The sequence below is a fragment of the Theropithecus gelada genome, chromosome 8 (assembly GCF_003255815.1).
Source record: "Theropithecus gelada isolate Dixy chromosome 8, Tgel_1.0, whole genome shotgun sequence".
Taxonomy (NCBI): Eukaryota; Metazoa; Chordata; class Mammalia; order Primates; family Cercopithecidae; genus Theropithecus; species Theropithecus gelada.
The window spans coordinates 58,387,597-58,411,176 of NC_037676.1; the positions used below are offsets into that span (position 1 = coordinate 58,387,597).

At 36.4% G+C, this 23,580-nt stretch overlaps 1 protein-coding gene across 5 annotated transcripts in view; it reads right to left on the minus strand.

Annotated features, from left to right (window-relative positions):
• Positions 1 to 5,855: 5,855 nt before the first annotated feature.
• The window catches only part of PLAG1 (PLAG1 zinc finger), a 49,331-nt gene continuing 31,606 nt past the window's right edge, over positions 5,856 to 23,580 (minus strand). For 2 of the 5 annotated variants that reach the window (XM_025394379.1, XM_025394378.1), the window contains 3 exons: positions 16,145 to 16,243; positions 12,981 to 13,339; positions 5,856 to 12,457 (listed from right to left, as the gene is read on the minus strand). In XM_025394379.1, the coding sequence (XP_025250164.1) occupies positions 11,197 to 12,457; positions 12,981 to 13,222 (1,503 nt within the window). In that variant the 5' untranslated portion in view covers positions 13,223 to 13,339; positions 16,145 to 16,243 and the 3' untranslated portion in view covers positions 5,856 to 11,196. Of the gene's footprint in view, positions 12,458 to 12,980; positions 13,340 to 16,144; positions 16,479 to 23,580 lie in introns of those variants that run through there. The other 3 variants (XM_025394382.1, XM_025394380.1, XM_025394381.1) reach the window with 3 other exon arrangements.

Consider the following 23,580-nt stretch of genomic DNA (forward strand, 5'->3'; position numbering starts at 1 on the left):
AATCTCAGTAGAGAAAGAGAAACGGTAATAAAGAACCAAATAAAGATTATAGCACTTAATCCACCATCAGAATACATTTAAATGGATGGTCATCCAGAGTTATGGAAAATAATAACGCTAAAGTTTGCTTGCAAAGTATTGGGGTTGTCCGAGAAGTGCCATGGGGGTGTGTGTAGGTGGGGGTGATAAATGGGTCCATTTGTGAAGAACAGGGTAGAGAAAAGGAATAGCGAAGAATTAGTGTGTTATGGGGCGTTCTCAATGGAGGAAAATAGTTGGTATTTTCGTCTACAAATAAAACAAGAGTCATGTGTGATAAGACTTAAAAAGCAGGGGAAGGCCGGGCATGGTGGCTCACACCTGTAATCCTAGCACTTTGGGAGGCAGAGGCGGACTGATCACCTGAGGTCAGGAGTTCAAGACCGGCCAGCCAACATGGCGAAACCCCATCTCTACTAAAAATACAAAAAATTAGCCAGGTGTGATGGCACTCACCTGTAATACCAGTTACTTGGGAGGCTGAGACAGGAGAATTGCTTGAACCCGGGAGGGGAAGGTTGCAGTGAGTGAGATCGCGCCACTGCACTCCAGCCTGGGCAACAGAGGGAGACTTCATCGCAAAAACACAAAAACAAAACAAACAAAAAATAAAAAGCAGGGGAAAAGGGACTGTAGTGATTAAAGAGACGAAAACATACAAAGGAACATCAAAGTTAAAAGGGGAAGAAGTGGAATGATTAACAACTCTATTAAACTGAGAAAAATAAGGTAAATGAAAAAGAGAAACCATCCTTAAAGTAATAAGCACAGAGTAAGAGAATAAAATCAGTCTTAACTATGAATGAACTGAATAAACTCATTAAAGACAAAGACTGTTAGACTAGGTGAAAAATTGAAAACCAATAGTAAACTATCACGCACACAAAATTAAAGCAAACAAAGGGTGACCACATCACAAATAGATGGTGAGATTTTTTGAGTGCCAGCTTGGTGAAGTCAGACTAGAACGGCTACAGACATAAGGGAGTCTCCTTTCAGTGGAGATGAAAGACTCCCAGCATGCAAATCCTGTGGCAGCACAGGTGAGATTCTGCAGGGAATGGGTGATTTCCTGGCAATTCCAAGTCCCCAGATGGATCCAAGAACAACAGGAGCATTTGAAGTGAGCAATTGCCTGAGTAAAGATGGGAAGGAGGAACTGCCCAGAGGAAGGGGAGCCTCAAGCACCATCCGCCTTTTAGAGAGCAGGCTGAATTTCCCATAGTTAAGCTCTTTCAAAACGGCAAGAAAATGAACCCCATCCTCCACCCTCCTCCCTACCCAACCAGTCTTTCTGAAGCCAGAATAACTTGAGTTCCAAAGGCTAATAAATTCAGCAAAAAGGAAACTAGGTGCCGATTTTACATATTGATATGGAGTCAAAAGTTCAAAGTATTAGCATAGAGAATCCAGTAATGTGTCAACAACAAGCAGATAGTTCCCGGAATGCCAACCTGTTTCAACAAAGATGAAAACACCAATAAACGAAAGTAGAAAAACCTACATGGACGCATCAACAGATGCTGAAAAGGCATTTCCTAGAAGTCGGCAGCCAAACTTGGTAATTCTTGCATGTGATAAAGGCGACCGTCTGTTCTGCTTGGAGGGGGTTTCTTAACAGGAGGGGCCGGATGCAGGCGTCACATCAACGCCGCCCCAGGTCGCACATCTCGGCCGTCTGGGTTGTCCCAGAGCCGCAGGCCCCGCACCATCCGCGTCCTCGGCGCGGAGCCCGCAGCCAGCTGCGGCCGAGACCCGCGCGCCCGAGGAAGCGGCGCCCCGGATGGCGGAGAAGGTTGGTGGGTACAGGCTGCCCCTGGGCCGGAGCGCCCACGCAGGGCGAGCTGCACACCGCAGAGAACTGCGGTGGGGTCGCCAGACCGCCTTGCTCCGCGCCTGAGCGGGGCGCCCCGGCCCAACTCCCCCGAAGGAGGAGGGTCCAGGTGCCGCAGACTCAGAGCCCCTGGCCCGGCGCCGGGCAGGTCCTGGCATTCCTCTCTGGTAAGCCCCGTTATTTTGTGCGCAGTGTTTAGAGAAGAAAAGGTACTTCAGGAAACGATGTTACAGGAGAAACGCTTGGATTGTCCCCAAACTATCAGAGAGTATCTTATTAAAAAAAAAATCATTTCAGTTAACCTCAGGAATGAGACACCAATGCCTATCGCCATTATTATTTTTTGGAGGTTTTAGTAAAGGTAATAAGAATATGAAATAACTGGCATGGACACTAGAAAAATACTGTATTACTTTTGCTTTAAATTGCTCCCCAAACTGGATTTTCCAACTCGAACTCCATAGCACCTTGTTCTGTGGTTCCATGTATGTCTCCAAGGGTTAGCAGGGATCTTTTATTCCTTTGTGTATGTGTGGGGGTGGGTGGGGGGTGGGGTGGGGGAGAGAGCAGGGAGAGTGCGGGGGAGAGCAGGGAGAGGGAGGGGGAGAGCAGGGAGAGGGAGGGGGAGATAGAAACTTGATATGTCAATCCTAGCCACTTGTATGATTATCAAATAGCCATTGAAAACATTTATATTACATTAGCATCAATCGCTTTCAAAAATACTTATTCACTAGCAAATTATCAATAACTTAGATTTAACCAAGTTATTGGTAACTCCCTGTTTATAACCACATTTATCTTCTGCTTTCTGGAGATGTCCATATTGATTCGATTTTTGCTTCTCTAGGTTATTTGTAATTAAAAAAAATACAAAGTATGCTTTCTGAGTCCTTAAGTATCAGAACTGTGTCAGAACTCGTCTTTTGTTTCAACACCTGGTTGACAACTTCCACACCTGGTTCCACTGACTTCTTTCAGTGTTTCAAGTCTGTCTCATTCTCTTTCAAATTGTAGGTCTCTGGGACCTGTGTATTTTTTCTTTTTATCCGTCTAATTCAGAGCTTAACGAGCCTTTGAAGTACAAAGGAGGATTAGAATCTTCGATGGCTCCCTAGTTTTGGTTCACTGTAGGGAACGCATTTAGTGATGATGTACCTGTGAAGAGACAGTACACGTGTAGCATCTCCTCACGTTGATGCAGAAAACCAGAACAAAAGGAAGTTTAAGGATAACTATACACTCTTCAGAGTATAAAATATACTTTTCCACAGAATAGAGATGCCCCATGTCAAAATTATTTTATTAATTTCTAGTGTCAAATTTTGAAAAGGTTTTTTAAAAGTCTCCTAAGTATTAAAATGGCTGAGTCTTTCAGGGAAGCACTGTTTGTCATTCTTCCAACAAATACTTGATTATCTGCCCTGTGCTTGGAACTATGTGGATAGGGTTTTACCCTCAAGTTCTAGAAAATATATTATTCTGGCGTGAACCCGGGAGGCGGAGCTTGCAGTGAGCTGAGATCCGGCCACTGCACTCCAGCCTGGGCTACAGAGCCAGACTCTGTCTCAAAAAAAAAAAAGAAAAAAAAAAACAAAAAAAAAAAAAAATATATATATATATATATACACACACACACACACATATATATATATACACACACACACATATATATATATATTATTCTGAGACGATTTAATCAAGTGTATGTGGATAGGGCTTTGCCCTCAAGTACTAGAAAAAATATTATTGAGATGATCTAATCAATGTATGTGGATAGGGTTTTGCCCTCAAGTACTAGAAAATATATTATTGTTATCAACTGTAATATATGTTCAGAGGGAAAATAAATTACTGTTCAGTTAATGAGACCAGAAGGCTTTGTGGAAGAGAGAGAATTAAAAAAGGGGTGGAGGATGGATAATGGGTAAGATTTTGGCATGTGGAATTCCTGTGCAGGAGGAGAAATCCAGCATTCCAGGGATGGTGGACAACTGGAGGCAAAGGGACAGATAAGCACAGGCTCCAGTATAAGGAACAGTGAGTAACTGCTTATGAAAATGATGGAAAAAGGCAGAGGAGGAAATGGGCAGGTGCTGTTAAGGATGGAGGAACATTTCAGGGTCACTGACTGACTCAATAAAGCTAGCATATAGGAATAAATATGGACATATCATATAAAAGAATTTATGACAAAATACAAAAGTAGCACTTTACCACTGCAAAAAAAAAAAATAATAATAATAATTTAACTGAGAAAGCTGGGGATGAGTTGAACTTACTGGCTGGAAGTTATTAGACAGCATGGTCTTCAAGACACAGGGTTTATATTTGTTATAGCCACTGATCACCATTAATTCTGGGATGGGAAAAGCCGACAAAACTTAAAAATCTTTAAACAGGGCATCATGGCTTGGGTTATTAACTTCCTTACACAATGAACATTCCTAGGTCATGAGAATCTGTTTACAGGAACCTGCTTAAAAATATCAGGTGTGTGTGAATCCTAATAATAGATCAATTATTTTGAAACAGCAGTTTACTAACATTATTCCAGTAAGACTACTAGTTGCACTAGGAACACATTGAAAGGAGCCTCAATAAATTATTAAAGTTCTCTAATGACAAATAGAGTAAACCAGAAGTAATACCTTTCCAAAAATTATAATACCATAAAGCAGAAAACCTTATGTGAGGGGCCTTTACTCTTCCCACTCTCATTCCCTCAAAACCCTAAGACCTTGATGGAGGTGTTATTTTAAATGGACTATCTGCCTGTTTAAAAAAAAAAAAAGATTCAAATTTATAGAATTTTCCACTTGTGCATTTATAATACACATTGGTTTACATTTAAAGTATCTATCTATTGAGTAAAGCAAAGTTAGCCTGTTTACATAAAAAAAAAATTGTTCATTTTCATCTGCAATAATGGCAGCCAAATACTACAGTAAAGAAGATACTCTGTGTACTCCTTCATGGATACAGTCTCCATCAAGCACCATGCTCTTTTCCCATTCCTTTTCTCAAGCAGACAGAACCTGGGAATTTATGTGCTATGCTGTTAACAGTGTATCAGGGAGAAAAGTATTTTCGTTTCCTTTAAGGTAAAACTATCTCCTCGAAAGAATGGCAGTGACATATTCTGCAAAAGGCAAAAGAGCACAAGTATTTTCCTTCTGTGAAGTCCTTGAACTATTTCATATGAATTTAAAACATATTTAGTGTTAATTCTAAGAACATAGAAATATCGCATTAATTTGCAGAAATTAAACAAGTGAAAAGAGGCGGGAATTGCCACACTGGAATTATGTTCATTTTCTTTACCTCTCTGGAAGTCGGAAAAGGTAAGGGAAGAATTTTTCCTATTATACTCAAAGAGGTGCTATGAGATACATAACAAATTATTTTTACAGTTGGTTCCTAGAAAGGTATTAACCAAATTTTTAGAATTAATACCTGTCTCAGAAGCTGTGTTGCTGACCATTTAGCAGATGAGTTTTAGCTGAAATATGTGTGTGATAGCCATTTTGGTCCACACAAATTGTCAAGGGAGCTTTCTTCAGCAAAATTTTAGGCAAACAGCCCAAAGCTAAAAATTATTCTGAAAAACACATAAAAATATTCTGAAAGAATAATTTTAGTACTGACAAATAATAAGTGTTAAATAAATGCTAAATGCCAATTTTATCTCACAGAAACAAGCAACTAATATCATTTTTTGAATTCTAAACTCACCTGGATTAAAGTTTTGATGCATCATCTTTTGACTTTTTTTATTTACAATTTCTATCCTTCCTCTAAAGATACAAAAGTTTTAAAACAAACCAAAAACCTAGCTTTTACATTTCATTTCAACAATATTGTCCTAGAGCCAGCTATTAGAATATTAATCAAAGGAGAAAATATTTATAATTTGAAGAAAAAATGTGATAGCAAATAGAAAAGTATCATCTATTAAAATTTCAGGAAGATCTACATTATCTAAAGCCATTCTATAATTTTATTCATATATTTTGTGGAATTCACATATCTTATTCTTACAGCAAACATAACACTGTAGGCCACAAGAAGCTGCAGTACTATTGTTTAATTAGCAGCAAATTAATATTTTAAATCCGGTATATGGACAATAAATAGCCTGCTTCTTTGGATGTGAATGTTTAAAATGTAGTATCACTGCAGCTTCATAATGTGATTGCTATTTTACAGAGCTTATACACACACAAAAAATATGATCTTTGTCTATATTTTATACAAATACAACAGTAGTTTGTGAATACATTTTAAGTACATGATATACATGATAAGCCACTTGATTTCCCAATATTACAGAATAGCAATTTTAAATGCAATAAAAATATACAAAATTCGGCCTGGAATGCAGATTTTTTCTTTTCTATTTTGACTCAAAACTTTATCATTAGAACATTTTTAGAGTACTAGTCCAAATACTTTTTCATTAGCTAAAAATACAATTTCAGCAGTCCAGCTTATGTTCAGGTATGATGCGATCCGTTTCCTAATGGATTCCCAGTTTTTGTTAAATTCAAAGGGCTGTTAGTAACATACAGCATGTTCTTCACTCCACACCCTATTATAAAGCCCACTTTCCATTCTGAGTTACAGTCACCTTGTGGACAAAAGCTGGGTTTGTTCTGGTAATATTTGCATGTCCGAGATCTCCTTTTGCAAGTGCACATGAATACATTGTGGTGGTGTAAAAGTTTGTTAATGACAAATTAAGTCACAGTATAAAAATATATTGTACACTTTTACACCTAATGTAGTCCTTTTTCTATGGATAAAAAAATACGACTGAATGAGACAGAGAAGTTTGTAGCACCATGAAGAGTTGTAGCCCAAGTTACATTAGCAGCATGATCCAACATAATATTGAAGGAGTGTTTCTGAGAAGATAAACATTCATTCTGGTTCATCTGTACCACTGAAGCTTATACAATGAAGTGTTTTATACATTAGCAATAGTTCTGTGTCACTTCTAGGCTAGATAACATCAAAAGACACTGCCTTCCATCCTCAGAGGGTTGACAACATCATGGAAAGGGCCTAAGTGCAATCTGAGTGTGCCTTCACCAATGCTGGTCACATGATCTTCTTTTCTATGATCCCAAAGGAGCTCCCTATGGGTTTTTAGCACAAAACTGCACAACTTATGTAGATCTATGTGATCACAACAGACTCTGTGTGTTGTAGACATGGCTGCTGACAGTGTGAGAAAAACAAGGCACGTTCAACTTAGGCACACATTTACCAGAACTAACAGCCAGCCATTGCTAATGACGAATACTAAACATTGAAAAGATCTCCTCCAATGTCACATGGATCTCAGTAGGCTAGAAGCAACTTGGGTGAACTGGTATTTTTCAACTTACGTACTGGGAAGACAGTGTGCTTTGAGACACGTAAACCTTGTAAAAAAATAAACCATTGTAAAACCTTATGAAAAGACACACACTGATTCTGTGCAATATAGCAAATTGATAAGAAAACACTGTAAAAATGTACCTGTTTAAAATACCATCTACCATTTTTGTACACAAAGCATTATATATCAAAGGCCTACATATATATCATCTAATGGCACTTGAAATGAATTATAATAAGTCTTAAAAGGCATAACCTATAAGCAAGTTTCTGTAAAGGTTTAGATTCATTTTGAAAGTGCTATATCTTGTAATATGTGTAGTATAGAGGTTGACCAAGCTCTATTTTTAAAAAAAATATTGGCCTATAATATGTGTATTGCTCACTAGATGAACGATCCTGAAAATATGTACTCTTTAACATTCATTATTAGCTTAATAAAGCAATCAGCTCTGGCTCATGTTTCAGTCAGTATATGGTTTTTAAAAACCGCTACTGTCCAAATTAACACAATATATCACTATATTCCACAAATAACTAAGAAAAATAAAGCACAAGCAACAAATAGGCAAAAATACACAGCTTGAAAGAAACACTAAATGAAATAAAAAAGCTGCACACAGAGTGATGCATAATCAGCCAGGACAACTGAAGTTTTAAAAAACTGAACTTGGTAATAGGATTTTAAAATGAAAGTTTTAACAGTGATCGATAACTATAAAGGTACTTGTATACATCAATGGATAGCATTGCTTACAGTGCCAAGATCCTTCCACACTCACAATTCTGTTTGGTGACCTAATTTGTACACACATGTGGAAGTGAAACTGAATGAGGTTCAATATCTTGTCTGAGGTCCAAATTCTAAACTACTTTTATTTAATGTTAATCCCTTTTTTTTTTTTTTTTTTTTTAAACCAAGCTAAGGCACTACCAGAAATTTCAAGGATAATGATTCTGGCCACTGGAGAATGAAAACAGCATTGGCAATACTTATTTTTAATCATATCTAGTTGACATAGAAACAAACAATCTTTTTCTAGGGGAAAAAAAAAGCCAATTCTGTGTTACATCCTTATTAGAATGTTGTGCAATTCAAATAAGCGAGTCTGCCTCATCTTTAATAGAAATTCTCTCAAAAAGGGTTTAGTGACCACTACAGTCAATTTTCAAAACAAATTAGCTGAATTCCCTCTTACTCTGAAGTGTTATTTCAAGTCTGTGGGGGCGGGAACAGGCAAAGAGGTGTACATATGAAAATTAAGACTCCACAATTTTAACACTGGTGCCCTGAAAGATGTGCCTCTATATATTTGAATTTCATGCAGGGCAAGATTTAAGTGTGTGTGTGTGTATGTGTATATATATATTTATATATATATACACAGATACACACATATATGGCGCTATTCCCCATTTCCAAAATGCTTTACTTAATAAATCCTGGTACTCCCTTTTTAAAATTAGCAGTGAATACAGCCTACTAAGGCCAATGTCTCAGTTCACTAATTTGATGCCTTCTTAAGTAAATTTTAAACAGAATAAAGTAGTGCTTCCATACTTGCTATTTGTGATTTCTATTTAAAAATAGGTTTTCTATTTGTGCTCTGTCACCAATTTTTTTCCTTTTATATGGTGATTAAAGCAATATTGAACACTAATCATTCAACTAAAGATTTAGGTAAGCAATCTGTTTCATAGAAACTAAAGGAAGCAGTAATGAAGCAGAGCGAAAAGCCTACTTTCAGAACAAATATTCTCCTAACCAAAAGCTAGGAGCAGTTTGAAAAATTTAAAAATGTACTTCCTTATTAACATATATAATTTTAATGCCTTTGGAACACACTTTTTTAATAAATGTAATTTTTCATAATAAAATTTAAATACATAAGTATAAAAACTACTGCTCCTAGGATTAAAAAAATATAGGAGCATGATAAAATATCAGGAGCCAAAGCTCCTTCAGAGAGCAACTTTGATTCTATGAAGTGCGATATGTGTGTGTGTGTGTGTGTGTATTATATATATATATATTGAAGCCCCCATTTACATTATTACAATTTACATTTCTCCACAAATTATACTACTCCCAAATATTTTAAATAACGTATTATATTCAGTAATCTGCACTCATTTTTAGAAATTCTTGGTAAACATTGCAATCTGCAGTGATAACTGGCCCTACAAAAAGGAAAGAAGTTTCCATATAGGGCTAATGAGTGCTCAGAAATATTTTTCTTTTTTTTTTTTTTTAAAGAGATATATACTCTTCTAAAAACCTCCCACCCTTGCCCCCGTCCCCAACGGAGAGGGTCCCAAAATAAGGTGTTAACAAGTGCTTAATAGATATGTTTCTTAGGTTAATGTCCCAACTGACCCTTAGAAAAATATATTAATTAGACCTTTAAGAAGATTATGTTGGTTGTCTAAGGTGAGGAAAAGCCTATAATTATTCAGTGAATATAATATATTCTCGATTGTTACTTTCATGTTAACTAAGATAGGCTTGTTTTACTTTACTTTGTTCCCCTCTACAAACTCAACTTATTTGCAACACTCCTATCATTTCCCAGAGAAGCATGAAAGTGGGATTTTACTGTATATATTTCTAGTCACTTAAAACTTTGTGGTAGTTCCTCAGGTAGTTTTCTAATGCATTTAACTTCAAATTCTCCATCCAAAAAATTGCAAGGAAAGATGGATTCACGTTGAATCAGAAAGATAACATGGGGGTAGGACTGTTGTTTTTGTTTTCTGCTTTTGGTTCTTAAGGGAAAGAAAAACATATCAAATTCAACAAGAAATGATATAAGCGATATGCTTTCACTTCACTTCTAAAAAGTCCAGTTTTTAACTGTGGCTACAGGGACCATGATCCCTAGCCAAGTTCCCAAATGTAACCATGTTCTTCACATCTATCTTCCTGCTTAGAAGTCTGTCACCCACAGAGGCTGAGTCAGTCCACTCTGGGATAAACACACCTCATGGCTGCAGTTCCACAATGGCTCTAGATTATGGACTAACCATGGACCAACAATCAAAATAAATTGCTGGCTGTACTTGACCCACCCCTTGTATGTGAAAGGTGGAAAAGACTAAAGAGATCTACCTATGTATTGACTCTGAAGACCCCAATGCCATACATTATTACTATTATTAAATGAAAAGGTAGCATGTTAAGAAGGATGAAACATGACAAAATATCCTGTGTAATAATTTAGGGCCAACTATTAAGTGGCACGAAATGCCATGTCACCTAACAAAGAGTTTATTTTTGCTATAAATACTGATGCTTTGTGTTTAGGGTTTATTTTTCTTAAAGGCTCATAATAAAGATGGCAAATATTTTAGCCAGACAATAGCGAGTCTTCAGAATATACTGCTCTGAAATTATGGTGTATCTAACAAACATCTGTTATCTTCCCAAACTGGACTCTTAATTCATTTGAAGTACTTGATTATTAATCCATTTAGATGCTAGTAACAAAATTTAAACCCTTTAGTTATTCAAAAACATTTTATACAATTTACATTCTATTGCTAAACTTTTAATGAGCCAGATGTCAAAAAGTAGAGCCATTGTTATTAGACAAAAATGAAAATTTTAAGATCTAAAAGTAATTTGAAAATGGGATTTATAAAGGTTTACTACTAATAATGGCTTTCCTATATGGAAAAAAAACAAAACAAAACCAACCTCTTAAAATATGACAATTGGCAGTGAATCAGGACAAAATACCCAGGTAAACATAACTGAACACAAATGGTTCCAAAGCTCGTTTTAAAAGCTAGTTTCTATTTTATACTGGCTTAATGAAAATTTGTATTATACAAAAGCAGAAATTTTTATACTGTTTTAAAGTAGGCACTAAAATAAAAATGGTCATCTAGGGCACGGCTACACATACATTTCTGTAATAAATCCATGTCCCAGAATCCTACTGAAAAGCTTGATGGAAACGTGGGAGGGTGGTACTTGTGCTTAAACTGCTGGTGAAAGCTGCTGACAGTGAGTGCAGAGACCCAAGCCCTATAGTGTTTGCAGGATCCTGAAGATCCTGTGTTTGTGGGGGGAGCTGGGAAACAGAAGAATGTGCTTCTTCCTGGGAATAGCTCATTCCAAGGCTCCCCACTGATAGAGGATTATAGGGAGGACCATTTAAAGGTATGAAATTAAACAACTGAGAAAAATCCAATGCTGGTGTGTTTAGGGGGTCACTGATGGAGATAGAGCTTTTGGATAGGGAGAGGTCCCCTGCACCATCATCTAGGGACCCAATCTGAGGATCCAACCCTAGCTTAGATGATGACGATGCTTGAGAATCTTGGGATGAAGAGGGCACGCCACTTTGTAACTCCATCAGGTAACTCTCAATTTCCCCCTTTAATGGCTGTTCTTTTTCAGGAATAGAAATTGCATATGAGGTAGAACTGAACGGATATTTGAAAGAAAGGTGGTGAGAGGGATGAACAGTGTCCATATCTATTGGGCATGTCATTCCCAAAGGTAAAGTTGTGATCATTTGGTGGGCAGATCCCGAGCTCTGCATGGACTGAAATGGAGTGTTGTAGAGGTTTAACTGCAAAGTGTTTGTGAATGGCTTTGATAACAGTTCACTGGAAGGTAAGGACATCACCGGAAGGAGCTCGTCTTTTATAGGCACAGACACATTGCAGGTAAATGGGTCAAGGAAATCCACTGGTTCTGTTTTGACCTTCAGAAGCTCTTGATTGTGACTCTTCTTCATATGTCGAGTCAGGTGATCCTTTCGCCCAAATCTCTGTGCACAATACTGACAGAGGAAGTCCTTTCTTCCAGTGTGCACCACCATGTGTCTCCGGACATCCTTTCGGGTGTAGAACCGGCGATCACAATGTTCGCACTGGTGCTTTTTTTCTTTAACCCCACCAGACGACTTGCCTGCATGAGATTTAAGGTGCTCCAGAAGCACTCCCGTGCTTTCAAAAGTTTGCAAACATACCTTACAGGTGAGGTCACCACTCGTTGCGGCATGCAAGGCCAAGTGACGTTTAAATCCAAGCTTGGTATTGTAGTTCTTGCCACACTCTTCACACTTAAACGTCTCTTTGTTAGGGTCATGCGTATGGAGGTGATTCTTCAGATGATCTTTCCGGTGAAACATTTTCTCACAATAATTACACTTGTGGGTTTTCTCAGGAGAATGAGTAGCCATGTGCCTTTAAACACAGATATAATCTATAAGTAGTTATCATGACAAAAATGGCATGTATTCACTTTTCAAATGGAAGCTAAACTACTATGCTAACACAGAATTCCCTTAGTAATGGAAACTGTTTAACTTAATATATACCACAAGGATAGTTAATATACCTAATTACTGCAAAACTTGAGCCATTTAAGTTGCCACTTTAGTTTTTGCTGGTTTCCAGCTATCATTACAAAAGCAAATGAGCAAGACTGAATATACTCACGTAAACGTCCTTACCCTTTTCTTGTTGTAATTTCATTCTACAAATGGAAATTCTACCCATTAAGCATTTTATTTTAAAAAGTCCAAAGACACTAACACATAAAAGTATGTGATTCAGAATACTAAAAACTAACCAATGTCTAATCTACTTAACATTTCCTCTCTGCAAATTAGCTGAAAAATGTGTATACAAATACATACGTTTACAATGGCTTCAAACAGCCAACATAAGAGAAAATATAATCTGAAAGACAAATAGAGTTTAATACCTTTGTAATTTGTACTTAGAAACAAAGGCCTTGGTGCAGTCTTGTTGTATGCACTTGTAGGGCCTCTCTCCTGTGTGAGAGTAGGAGTGAACCTTTAATTTCTCAACACTGTTAAAGGCCTTGTCACACAGTTGGCAAGGAAAGTTTTTTCTTGGTTTGGTTTCACCACGCTTACGTTTCCCTGAAGGGACTTTCTGGGTATCTCTTACTTCTGACAAATCACCAGGAATGACAGTGGCCATCGCAGCCTAAACCAGGCCTTCTTGTTGGACACTTGGGAACTGCCCAACTCCACTAAATGATATAGCTTTAGGTGGCTTCTCAAGTTTCATGTGGTCGTAAAAGAAAGCAAAAAGGGACTGGAAAAAAAAATAAGAAACAACTAGTTTGTAACTAAACTCAATTTTTAAAAATTTTATTTGCTATGTGATGCTTTCGAATTAAAAAAGAAACCAATAAAATGGATTCAGCTGGTCTAATGTAATATCATTACATTAGAAACCCCATAGGTTTCTTTATATTTGTCAAAATACATAGAAATGCATTGCTCAGAATGAACAGTTCATACATACCCTGAAATTCCACTTGACACATGTTTTACTTAGGCATAGCAGTAGTGATTTCAGGAACTCTCATGAAGCATCAAAACATGACTCTAAAAAGTGGCATTATTAAGCTTCAGTTTTTACAAAGGATGAGAGAACAAAAATCTGACTAAAAACGTTTCAGCAAATATTTCAGTCTCTAAAAATCAGTTCGATTTGTGCATGTCAGCTCTAGTCAGACTGCATTATAGGAAAACAGAGATAAGCAACTGTAAACTCTTTTAGGCACCTTGTGAACCAGCAAGTCTGTGGAAGAGGTACTTCACGCAGAGACACTAGAGGCCTGAAAGAGTTGAATGCACCACCCAAAGTGATGCATTATACCAGTGTCATCATACTCTGAGGGATTCCTGAGTCAAGAGTAGAAATGATTCATCTTCCCAACAAATACTAATTCTTCAAATAGTAAAACCTTTTGATGTTTTATTAGGTGAAGCGCATGGTTCTTTGTCATTTTGGGAGAAAGACATGGTTAATGTAATTTTCCTCATCGTTTTTCACATCACAAAAATTTTAGGCACACTGAGGTTAGTAGGTAAATGAGTCAGCAGGCATCCCCGAGAGCTGAGGGCACTGGCCTTTGGACACACCTGCAACCCCTGTGCAGCAGACCTGTGTGGACTTCTGACATGGCACACAACACATCATCAAAGAGGTGTTTAAGGTTGGCAAAAAGGTATGTCAGAGTTTCAATTTGTTATTGGTGCTGCAAAAAAGAATGAAATGTACATATTGTACAGCAAGGAGTATATCTTTTTAAACAAAAAATTTAAAAATCAATTAAAACCTTTAAAAATTCATCGACAAAACGCAGTGAATATTATTGACTCTGTTTCTAGGGTAAGAAAACCAACTCCTCAAAGATCCAATTCTTCAACGTTTGTAAAGGCTAATAGAGTGATGTACTTTTTTTCTTTTTTTTAAAAGACAGAGTCTCACTCTGTCACCCAGGCTGGAGTGTAGTGGGGCAAGCATGGCTCACTGCAGCCTTGACTTCCCCGGGCTCAAGCTATCTTCAAGTGCCTCAGCCTCCCGAGTAGCTGGGACTACAGGCACATGCCATTATGCCTGGCTAATTATTTTTTATTTTTTGTAGACACAGGGTCTCACTATGTTGCCCAGGCTGGTCTTGAACTCCAGGGCTCAAGCAGTCCTCCAGTCTCAGCCTCCCAACATGCTGGGATTACAGGCGTGAGCCACCACACCTGGCCTCTGATGTACTTTTAAGAGACCATAGAAATAATACCTGCAACCTCTTTTAAAAATATCTGATTTTTAAATTGAAAACTTGAATATGACTAAATGACTGTTATTAACTACTAATCAATTGATTTTTTCACCCTACTACATGTTTAAAAAAAGAAAACCAACTTCCTTATATCACTTTGTTTTGGCACCAGACTGACACTGACACTTGCTGTCCCAAGCTACTACCAAGCTACTATTAGACTGACTTTCACGGATTCCAGTTATACTTTCACAGGAACTCTAACTATCTACATTTTTGTAAAATTAACTGTATGTTACAATAGGTCTTACTGTATTTTAATGTAAAGGCTGTTTCTAAACAGGCAAAATACAGCAATTATCCACTCGCTTGATTAAAATGGTAAGGCATATGGGTAAGTTCATCAGTACTTGCTTCAAGTATCTTTCTTTATTGGGTAGATAAAGGCAAGACCTTTGTGCTATTCAAATGGTCTAAAAATCCGCCTTGCTGTTTAAAAGTGACATTAACACAATGCAACTGACATTACCAATGGTAACATACGTTCTTTTTGTTTTAGATTTTCTGGATCTCAAGGACTTCTTGCTCTTTTTCTGTTATATTCTCATTCAAAAGCTAGGTCCTCTGCCTCCCTCGGAAATATCTAAACAGCTATTCTGCTGTGACCAGTAATGACACTATAAACTGGCATAAAGCATTCTACCAAGGCAGGAAACAAACCTTAATTTTCATTATTTGATTTCCTAATCTGATACTTCTATGCACCTATTTAGAACATCATGGGGAACAAGTTGATCATTTCACAATTGCAAAATCTACAAGGAATGCAAAGTATCTGAATCCCTGTATATAACTAATATCTGAAAATACTTCAAAGACTGGTCATATTTGCCATTGTGTTATAAAATCCAACCATAACAGGCAGAGAATTCCAGTTAAGAAAAACAACTTCTAAGTTATTAAAAAAATTATTAGAAGTGCACCAATATGCAATATACAAACATTTGATTGTACTAAAATTGGTGATAATGAATATGGAGTAACAAATGAATTCTGTTATCTTTGGATGTACATACTGAGCAATGAAGATTGCACTGATTTCAAATATTACACTTTTCTAAGACCAGCTGAAATTTTTTCATGGCTGATTAACACCTTTTTATTTTAGTATATTACAAAACTCAAATTAATTATCATAGGTGCATTTCAAACTATAGGATAAGGTTGTGAGCTCAAAATCTAATAAAAGACCACATTCATAATATGCATATCAGTCAAATACTTTAAAGGTGCATGCACAGAATTACAGTGATTTTCAGTTCAATGCATACCTGATTATAGATGGAAAAAGCCTCAGACTTTGATCTTAGCCAGTCCCATTGACTCTTCGTGGAAGAGAGTGGAATCCAATCCTTCCCATTTTGGCCAATCTATGAAAAAAAAGTGAAAATGGACTATCCTCTAAATGGAATCGGTGTGTAAATGATGGAAAATACAGGATAAAAGAATTGCAGTTTCATGGCACATGCTTACATTCCATACTCTGCTTATGAGTCATGCATTAATTTTCACCAACTACATATGTTTATTAGGTCTAAGCACATTTACATGACCAAATAAATGCATAAATAAAAAGTATTACCTAGATAAATAGCAATTTGTGATGCTGAATGACTCCCCACTTCTTTCCCAAATTTATTATTTCTAAAATCTGACTTACCTACTGAAATGGATATTAGGCCTACTGTTTATAAACCAAATGATCAAAATTTTATTGTTTATTAATATTATGGAAGTGACAATCTTAGGCCCCTTTCGGAGGATGTATCTGGAGCCACCCAAAGAACAACAGGCTCCCGGTGAAAGCACTCACGCCCATACTGTGCACACTAGCACAACTGGGGCCTCTCAGAGCTACACCTTTGCTATCTGCAACACCTGCCAATTTATTTTTCAGGATGCTGCAAGGATGGCTGAAATGTAGCAACAACTCTGCACTCTTTAGATTTCAAAAGCATGCAAGAGAAGTTAAATATAGATTTGCTACAGAAGAAGGGGGTGTTAGGAAGAAAGCATCATTTGGTTTAAGAGGTCATTGTTGAAAACTCTTAAAGTAGCTTATAATGTCTATCAGTAGTATGATCATTAGTAGACTGAGATCACACACAGAAAAAAATCTGTTAATTCTTGATTGTACAAGTAAACATGAAAAGAATAATGGTCAAAAGTCAGAATAATCTAGAATCATCTATTGTAGAGAGCACAAGGCATAAGAGATCAGTAAACTCAGAGTATTTTAAAGATGAACATTCAGAAATCATGATTACAAAGGGATAATTAAATCAAACAGTTAAAATATAATAACAAACAGATATGTTAATGACAGGTTAAATAAAAATAACTTTCAAATTCTTAACACAAATCTAAAAATGTCCCCTGTGATAAAACTTTCATTCTTGAAGAATTTGATGATATCTAAATCAAGTATTTAATAGAAGGCATTCAAGCATCATCATAAAAATGCCAAGGGTATATCTGAAAGCAGCAGTTTTTTATAGTTTAAAAGACAAGAAAAGCAAAAATTTAGACCTATAAAAGATATTTTAAACATTAAAGCAAAAGCTCCATTCTTTTGTAAAGCACAGGACATGCATAAATGGAAGAACGGAATTCTGCACATCAAAATTACAAAATAACAACATTAACTTTGTAAATACTTACTTGCCCAGGGCACATATTGAGTTTTTTGTAGGGTAATTAAGAATATGAAAGACCATTTTGTGTCATTATGTTATTTTAAGAATATAAATACCTGACACGTGTGGAGTGTTTTCATCTCTATTATCTCCCTGGAATTCAATGAATCTGAGAGGTGGATGTGTTTACCATCATTGCCATTTTAAGGTGAGAGGCCCACAGAAGATGAACAACTTGACAGCATATGTGTGATAAAGAAGGGATGAATGCCCTAAAACCACGACTTCACTTTTATTCTACTATTTTCTACGACAAGGCAGGTTAGCAAACCAATTTGCAAGTGGATAAATCCTGTCACTACACTTAAGAGATCAAAAGAGGGGATAGTGCCTATTTTCTCTTTTAGAGCTGCCAAATATGCCAAATATCCAAAAGGAAATAAATTTAAGACTTAAAAAGTTTAAAAGACAGTTTATAAAGTCAGTTTTAAATAATTTAAACAACTGTTAATGTAAAGTCATAGCTAATACATCTGTCTGAGTGGATAACGATTTGGGTAGAAACAAATTGAAAACCCAAGTTAACTAGTAAACAATAAGTTTATGTATTTTTTCCTTTATTCTCCAATCCATATAAATTTTATTGCATTCTCAAATACATTCATAAAATCTTTATTTGTGCTTATTGTTCAATGGCATTTTACAATAAAAAACTTCAGCATCTAAGTATTTCAACAGTTTAAAATTATGTATATTGTGACATATTCCAATAGTTTAGAAATTACCCATGCTGTATATTTTACAGTCTAAAACAACACAGCCAATCATTTTACTTTATTTTATCCCAAAATATAATCTCAAATTTCTTAATTTCCCTAAATTGAAACCTATTTTGAGTTCTTATGAGTTGCCAGATAATTTCAAAGTTCTGCTAAATATTTCCCCCCAAAAAAGAAAGCAGGACTGGTTAGAAATTATTCTTTGGATTGATATAATAAAAATTGAACAGTTTGTATTTATGTAATCCTAACTGAAAAGTTAGATAGATTGGTTACTGTGCTTTTCAAGTGATGAAAATTCTTCTTTGCCTTGGTCTGACGAACTGTGAATCAAAGTAGAAAATACATACACCCATTTCAAATCACTCTGTGATGAACAGCAGTTCAGAGTACCCTTCTAGTTTTTATTGGTACCAGAAGAAGCATTTTTTTCTAGGGCAACTTTGCATACAGAAACAATACAGTATGGAGTGTTTGTGCACACACACCCAGGTTTATTTTCTGATGTTTTACATTATTCTAAAACAGTGACTCATACAGAAAACTAACAAGCAAAAATGAGTCATACAGCAGAGGGTCTACTAAAATCAGTTCCTATGAGATGCCAGCAAAAGAATAGGCCTGTATTAAAACTGCATCTATATTTTAAATTCCATAGTTCTGATAATCATTTTGCTAAGAGCTGTGAATTTTTTCACTTACCTGCATCAATAATTATTTCATATTTAAAAGTCAAACATAGATTTTGCTAATTAAGGGCAAATACCATCAAGCATCAAAGCTTTATCCTCCTTTATGCTTACAAGATGCCTTTAGTAAGTAATTCAGAAAAATTAAAAAAATTTCCTTAAAACAGGTTTTTCATATAGAGTAAATAAAGTAGGTTGCAAAAGGAAACTTACCAGTTTTTAATATTGTAATTTACATGTATGAAACACAAGAGAGTTTTGAATAATGTGAAATAATCTATTGCTAAGATAATAACTGAAGGCAGTCAGTTTGGAAGTAAGAGCAACAGTATACTTAGAACATTTTTAAGAAACAGCTTCGGTGTTTCTGTATAATTTGTAAATTTGTATAGCATTCACTTTCCATAGGTCTGTAAAATCACTTATTAGTGAAAAATAACAGGAAAAAAACTATCTTATAAAAACCTAAGAATGAAAAATCAACTGCAGACAGTACAGGGGCAGAGAGGTTGTGCCAGTTTTATTCACTGTTGTTTCCCATAAAAGGCAGTTAAAATAACTGTTGAATGAATGAAAAAAAATTAAAGCGGGGCCAAGTGCTTACCAGCACCACAATGACCTACAGGCTTGCTCAGTCATCGTAATAGACATAAGACAGAATTTACAGTTGGCCCTCTGTATTTGTGGGTTTTGCATCCATGGACTCAGCCAACCATGGATTGAAAATATTTTTTAAAAACTGCATTTGTATTGAACATGTACAGACTTTTTTGGTCATTATTCCTTACACAGTACAGTATAACAACTATTTACATAATATTTACATTGCGTTAAGTATTATAAGTAATTTAGAGATGATGTGAAGAGTTCATGAGAGGATGTGCATAAGTTATATGAAAATACTATGCCATTTTATTTCAGGGACTTGAGCATCTGTGAATTCTGGTATCCTAGGGAAGTCCTGAAACTAAATCCCTCACGAATATCAAGCGACAACTGTATATATCTATATTCAAGTCAAAGATAATGTAGTATGAACAAAATTTGGTCCAACAAATTGAATAAGCTAATAGAACAGTATTTTTTTTGAAACTAAGCAGCTATTTGAAAAGTCTTAGATTAAAACAACAGCAATTGTAATAAAAGGTTATCTAAAAATACTTATTTTGCCTCAGAAAACAAGCATTCTCTAACCTTAATACCAAGAAATCAACTAATACCAGTAGATAACATCAATTTGGCTCCCATTCCTAATAAAAATTTCCAAAGTGAAAACATGCCTCATGCTTGCATTAGTCCTTGGTATGGGGCAGGAAGGAAAACGAGACCCTCAGTTGGGGCTGCTGGTCCCTACAGAGGGGAACAGAAAGGAGCTGGAGCAACTACTGAGAAGCAGGAGACATAGCCAAGACATGTACCTAACTCGCCTGAGTTACAGCAGGTCCCCAAAAATGCATTTTATAACTGGAATGTGGAAAACTCAGTATTTACTTTCCTAAATTAGATGTCATAGTTAACTAAAGTTAATAAAAAATAAGGATGCCCTTTTTGAATTATTGTTTTATATTTTTAACTCATTTTGAGCAATTCATTAAAATATAGTTCATCTTTTTGAAATTTACCATAAAAATTAGCCTTACTGATGTTTAGAAATGTCTTATATTTAGCATACAACTATTTGAGAAGTGAGGAGAAAAATGGCATAACTTTTTGTGTAAGAACCAACAGGAAAAAGTCAATGAATTCCAAAGTGGAATCAGGAAACCCCAATATCAGTTCTCTTATCTCTACAAGTAGGATGTTCCTTTTCAGGCCACTCATTTTCTAGAGTACCCAGAGAGAATGAATTGATAACCCAATGAAGAAGGAGTATCAAGTAAATATCTCCGATTTCAGACATATTTTCCTTGGTTATTTATTTTATAGAGCAAAAATGCCATGTTAAGTTAAAAACTGTTTTTCTCTTTTGAAAACTCCTTTTTTTTTTTTTTTTTTCCAGACAGGGTCTCACTCTGTCACCCAGGCTGGAGTGCAGTGGTGCAGTCTTGGCTCACTGAAACCTCCAACTCCCAGGTGTAAGCGATTCTCATGCCTCAGCCTCTGCAGCAGCTGGGATTACAGGCATGTACCATCATACTGGCTAATTTTTTGTATCTTTAGTAGAGATGGGGGTTTTGCTATGTTAGACTGGTCTCGAACTGCTGGCCTCAAGTGATCTACCCGCCTTGGCCTCCCAAAGTGCTGGGATTACGGGCGTGAGCCACCATGCCTGCCCGACCGAAAGCTCCCTTCTAGTGATCCATAACTTAGAAGCACTTCATTTTAACTGCTATGTGGGGTGGGGGGTGGGGGGTGGGGAGGGGTTCCCTACAATTGTGTATTTTTATCAAAATAAAAAGACTTAAAAATACAATGGGTGGTACAATACTGAGATATTTTCATTTTCTTCACACAGGGCCATTAGTATTTTCAAAGAGGAAATGAAAAAGAAATTGTGCAAAAGGGAAGCAATGATGCTTCAGAGAGCAAAGAACGGCAATTATATCTGAATGCAAAGTAAGATTAATCAGTACTCTATTTTCAGATAATTTCTTGTGCTTTTTTTTTTTTTTCTATAAAACAGTCCCAAAATGTTGGTGATCTGGGTCTGATTACAAAGTAGGTAGCCCACAGGTCAGCTCAATCTGAAAACTGCATGTATCCCAAATTGTGGTAAGTTATTGATCTTATTACCAGTAACTGCTTAAGTTTCTGGGGGTACAACAAAAATGTTTGACACCAACTATAAAAATGTTCACAATGAAGGACGCTAAATGTCTGGAGAACATGCCTCCATTCATGTATAGTTAATTGCCTAATGCTATTAAAATCGCAAATACAGAATAATCCAAATTTCATGTCTGAACTGTCAAGCACTCATACTGAATCTGTCTATAAATTCAAACAAAAAGGCAGACATCAGACACTTTATAAAAGTGCTAAGGAAAGAAAATTTTACTTAGCTATAAATTTAAGTTTTACTTAGCTATAAAAGCTCAAGCAGAGAATTAGTTTTAAGCCATCGCAAAGTAAAGTGTACTTTAAAGATGGGCTTGTGCTATGGCATAAATGTTGTATATGTGCTAATGCTTGAGTAGCACTAAAAAATGTAATGAAAACAGAATTTGTGGCCTGGTTCAGGTCTGCACATACCATCCATCTGTCCTCCCTAAGTTATGCCCATGTGGATGTCCAGGATAAAATCACTTCTAGAAACAACCATTTCTATTTATTCCCACATAGTTAAGGTTAAACAGGATCAGTTCTAGGCAAAACCGTCATATCAAGGGTAGCTGCTCTCTCCTCTGCCTCCCTCTAGAGGACGCCATGTACTCTCTTGGCTGGAACAATTAGAAGAGATTTGTTATCTATATTCCTTGACTAATTCTATTTGATCAAGAATGACCTTTAAAACCTTACCTCTCTGAACCTTTTACCCTTAATATGGACTGGAAAGCTCTTCTTGAAATGACCTGATATGTCTTTCCCCCAGTGATAGTAAATTCATCAGCAGGGATGCTACTATTCATCTTCATATCCCTAGCACCTGGTCAGCACCCTAGCATGTAGCAGACATTTGCTGAACAGAACTGTGGTCCCTTTAAGGGAATTTCAGGAATCAAACCTAGCAGGTAAATATGTTTCAGGTCTCCTGAAATTTCACATTGGTTATAAAGCAAGCTCAGAAGACAAGCCCCAGAGAAATACATGGTTAGTTTGTTTTGGCAGAGAGGTAGGAACTTAGGGAAAGCACCACCGCCACCTGGGAGTCCGTACTGCTTCTGTGTCCCCAGGAGAGGTGTCACCTGCTTTGGCAGACCTCAAAAGCCAGGGAGTCTCAGGCTCGTGCTACCCAGAGCCCGCCAAGCATGGATACAAACCTGGGTAGCACTCAGCCAGCCTGGACGTTTAGAACACTTCTGCTTTAAATGTCCTGTTCCATAGCTCCTTAAGCACATGGAACCTGTATTGATCATGATTTATGATTTAGAAATAGTGAGTGAATTTCTATGGGAAGGAAAAAGGAACAAAGTAAAATTTAAAATCTCTAAAAAAGGACATCCTTCATGTGAAAATAAAATGTGAGGATCATGTTTAAAATATCAGAGAAAATTTTCAACTGATTATAGATACAGGAGAATAAAAAAGGAGAAAACCTGCATAAATGTGGTTTGGCTAAGTAAAACTAATCATTTTTCCTTTTTCTAGCTACTAAAAAACAACTTCATTAAAAACAAGTTTAAAAACTATAGTAAAGAAGAAAAAGAAAAAAAATCCATAATCCCTAACACAAAAGATTTTTATAGTATACAGATAGCTAAAATTTTAATGTTAATGGCGTTGATGCTTAAACCCATAGAATGTTGTTCTTATAGAAAATTTTAGCCAGATCAATTCATGTACCTTTAATTTGATTGTCAAGCTCTGTTCATGTATCTTGTGAAACCCTGTCCAAGGCCTCCTTTCCCCCATCTGCCATCAGTGAAGAGTTTAGGAGCCCATCCCCTGGTATCTGGCACAGTCACCATTGGCTTTTTTTCCAGTCTCCCCATCCTAGGGCTGG